General features: G+C 40.2%; 1 protein-coding gene across 1 annotated transcript in view; it reads right to left on the minus strand.

The window, feature by feature from the left end:
- Positions 1-1,991: 1,991 nt before the first annotated feature.
- rcbtb2 (regulator of chromosome condensation (RCC1) and BTB (POZ) domain containing protein 2) overlaps positions 1,992-2,696 on the minus strand; it is a 15,465-nt gene continuing 14,760 nt past the window's right edge. The window contains exons 14-16 of the mRNA XM_037677888.1: positions 2,532-2,671; positions 2,282-2,412; positions 1,992-2,172 (exon numbers count right to left, since the gene is read on the minus strand). Coding sequence (XP_037533816.1) covers positions 2,032-2,172; positions 2,282-2,412; positions 2,532-2,671 — 412 coding nt within the window. The 3' untranslated portion in view covers positions 1,992-2,031. The remainder of the gene's footprint in view (positions 2,173-2,281; positions 2,413-2,531; positions 2,672-2,696) is intronic.

Here is a 2,696-nt window from a genome sequence, read left to right on the forward strand (position 1 = left end):
ATGTGCTCTGGGCAGATCAATTTTCAAAAAGTTTGTCACCATTAAATTATTAAAGGAAAGGACTTTAGTTATTTGCTTCATTTGTGTCTATGGAGGTGATTATGTGTTTTATCAAAACAAACCCAAACATCAGTTTGACTTCATAATGCCAGGTGTTTTCTTTTGGCCGAAACATAAAAAGAATCAGGACAACCTTCAGCAATCTCTGCAAAATTAAAAGGTTCGACTTTATACAACAAGCAGGCGTGTAAAAGTCTGACTGCATGAGATAGAACGGCAAGAAAACATGGGGATAAACAGGAAGTTGCTCTTCCGTGAAGAATTGAAACTGCATCTGCAGCATTTCAGGGCGAACACACGAGCTGTGCCGCGTTAGATCACGTGAGATGAAATCATTGCTGCTGCTTCCTTTAAAAACTACACGCCATCGATAATGAAGCGTTTCACAGCAAGGATCAGAGGATTTCAGTAAAATTTTCAAACACTCCAACAACTTTTAAAGAAAATGACCTATTGAAAGCAACTCTAATAAACAGGTAAGAAATTAGGGAAAACTTTCACCCATGGCATGTGTGAAAATAACACCGCCCCCTGGTGGTGGCTGTTTGTAAAACAAAGGCATCAACAAAATTATTTATCAACATATTTATTGCAATGTATCAACAGAACATATTCAAATATTATTAGTTAAAAGCATTTTTCATAAAAAATAAAAACTTTTTCTAAGAATTGTAAAAATTCTAAAAAAAAAAAACATTCTAAACAGCCTTAAAAAGAAATAAAAGCGTGGCTTTGATGCCAAGCGGTGCCACAGAAATCATTGGTACACAAACCAACATTCGCTGTGGATCAGTTAGTAGAAATAAAAATAACATATGTGTAAACAAACCAACTTATAGGGACAAAAGTGGGAAAAAAAAGTTGCATTGACAGTGTAATATCAAATAATCTGCATCAAACTGAACAGGAGAACTACATAAATTTGACCTTTTTATAAAATCAGAAACTTTTCTGTTCTGTCCACATATGAGTCAACACAAATGTCATCATTGTAGCTTTGGACTGCATGCGACATGCACGTCTCATTTGTCTCCATGTGTCTCTGTGATGGACTTGCGACCTGTCCAGGGTGGCCCCTGCCTCCATACAGTGTTTGCTGGAGATAGAAACCAGCCAGGATGGATGACTGGTCTGCATACAGATGAGTTGTAACAAATAGATTTATTTAAAAATTGATCATTAATCAAACCCAACCTTTAAGAACTGCATAAATGCTGGTCCTTATTCACACATTCCTAATTCTTAAAAAGTTGGACACAGTCTGCACTTTTCTTAAAACGACTGTGTACTTGTACTGTAAACGACAGTCTGAGCCACTCTAATAAATCATCATCTTTAAGTGCTTTAAATTAATGTAAAGAAACAGCCAATGTACAATATTTACAGGTATATTCAATTGACTAACACAATTTGACCGACACGCTGGTCATGTTAAAAGTCCAAAGCAGCAGAACATGAGGGCTTGGTTTTATTGCTGATTATTTAAAAAGATGACTAGACTTCCATGTATCGTATAATCACGCTGAGTATTTGTGTTATGAAGTGCAGAGAAATAAAAACACAAACTATTTTTATATTAATATACATCTAAATTAGAATACTACCCGAGTACAATCTGAGTCAGATTGTTTGGTATGGCTGAAGCAAAGCAAGCAGCTTCAGTAAGGTAAAAATGACAGAATCAGAACCTCAGAGGCGTGTTGTCGTGTTCAGTCTCTGGACCTCCTGCTTGAGGATGGATTAGTGACCCAACCCAATGTTTATGCCCCGCTTCGCTGTGTTTGGACAGGGTTTAGAGCAGTGACCCAGCAGCATCAGTTAGCAGCTGAAACCTTAAACCGTTTGCCTCTGAGATATTTACTTTTCCCGTGGCAAATCTTTGAAGAGCTCACCAGCCGGGAGTTGACTTTGGTTGGCTCTCCTTAGTGGGATTAAACCAGTCCTTCTTGGATCCGTCACTGCAGGGGCACTCTAGTTTTTGAAGGCCCCGTAGCGACTGGCTTTACTAATGAAGTTCTTGAGCAGGTCATGATCCATGTCTGCAAAGGCCTGGGTCTGCGTGACCGCTGTTAGGTGGTTGACACAAAACTTGAAGCAGAACTCCTCCAGGTCCTACAAATGAAGGAGGTGAGTGCTGAGGAGTACACCTGATTTGGTACCGTGCAGGCTCCCTCCACCATCACTACGGCGTTTGACTGTGACTCTGGAGCTACGAGCTTACCTTCGCCTCATACTTGACGGCAGCCGAGAGCAGAGTGATGGCGTTCTCTTCAGAAATTCCCCTCTTGATCGTCTCCTGGCACAGCCTCTTCAGCCTGGTCTCTCTGTAGAACGTAGCCAAGTCGAGCAGCCCTGCACACGGGGCGATAATATTCAGCTGGGCATGTTTAGACCTTCACCAGACTTGTTTTAAGGTTTTAGTTCTCTCTCGTTGTAAAAACAAAATATATATATCAGTCTGTTCATCTCACCTATAGCATCCTCTGGTGGCAGGTTAATGGTGTCGGTGTAGAGATACTCCAGGAAGGCTCTGTACACCAGGTAGGAGAACTGATTGATTTCTATGGCGTCTTCATCAGTTTCATTCAACAATGTACGGAAATGTTCACATCTGGACGTAGAAAGAAAAAAAAAAA

This window comes from Nematolebias whitei, chromosome 6 (assembly GCF_014905685.2).
Source record: "Nematolebias whitei isolate Nwh7 chromosome 6, NemWhi1, whole genome shotgun sequence".
Taxonomy (NCBI): domain Eukaryota; kingdom Metazoa; phylum Chordata; class Actinopteri; order Cyprinodontiformes; family Rivulidae; genus Nematolebias; species Nematolebias whitei.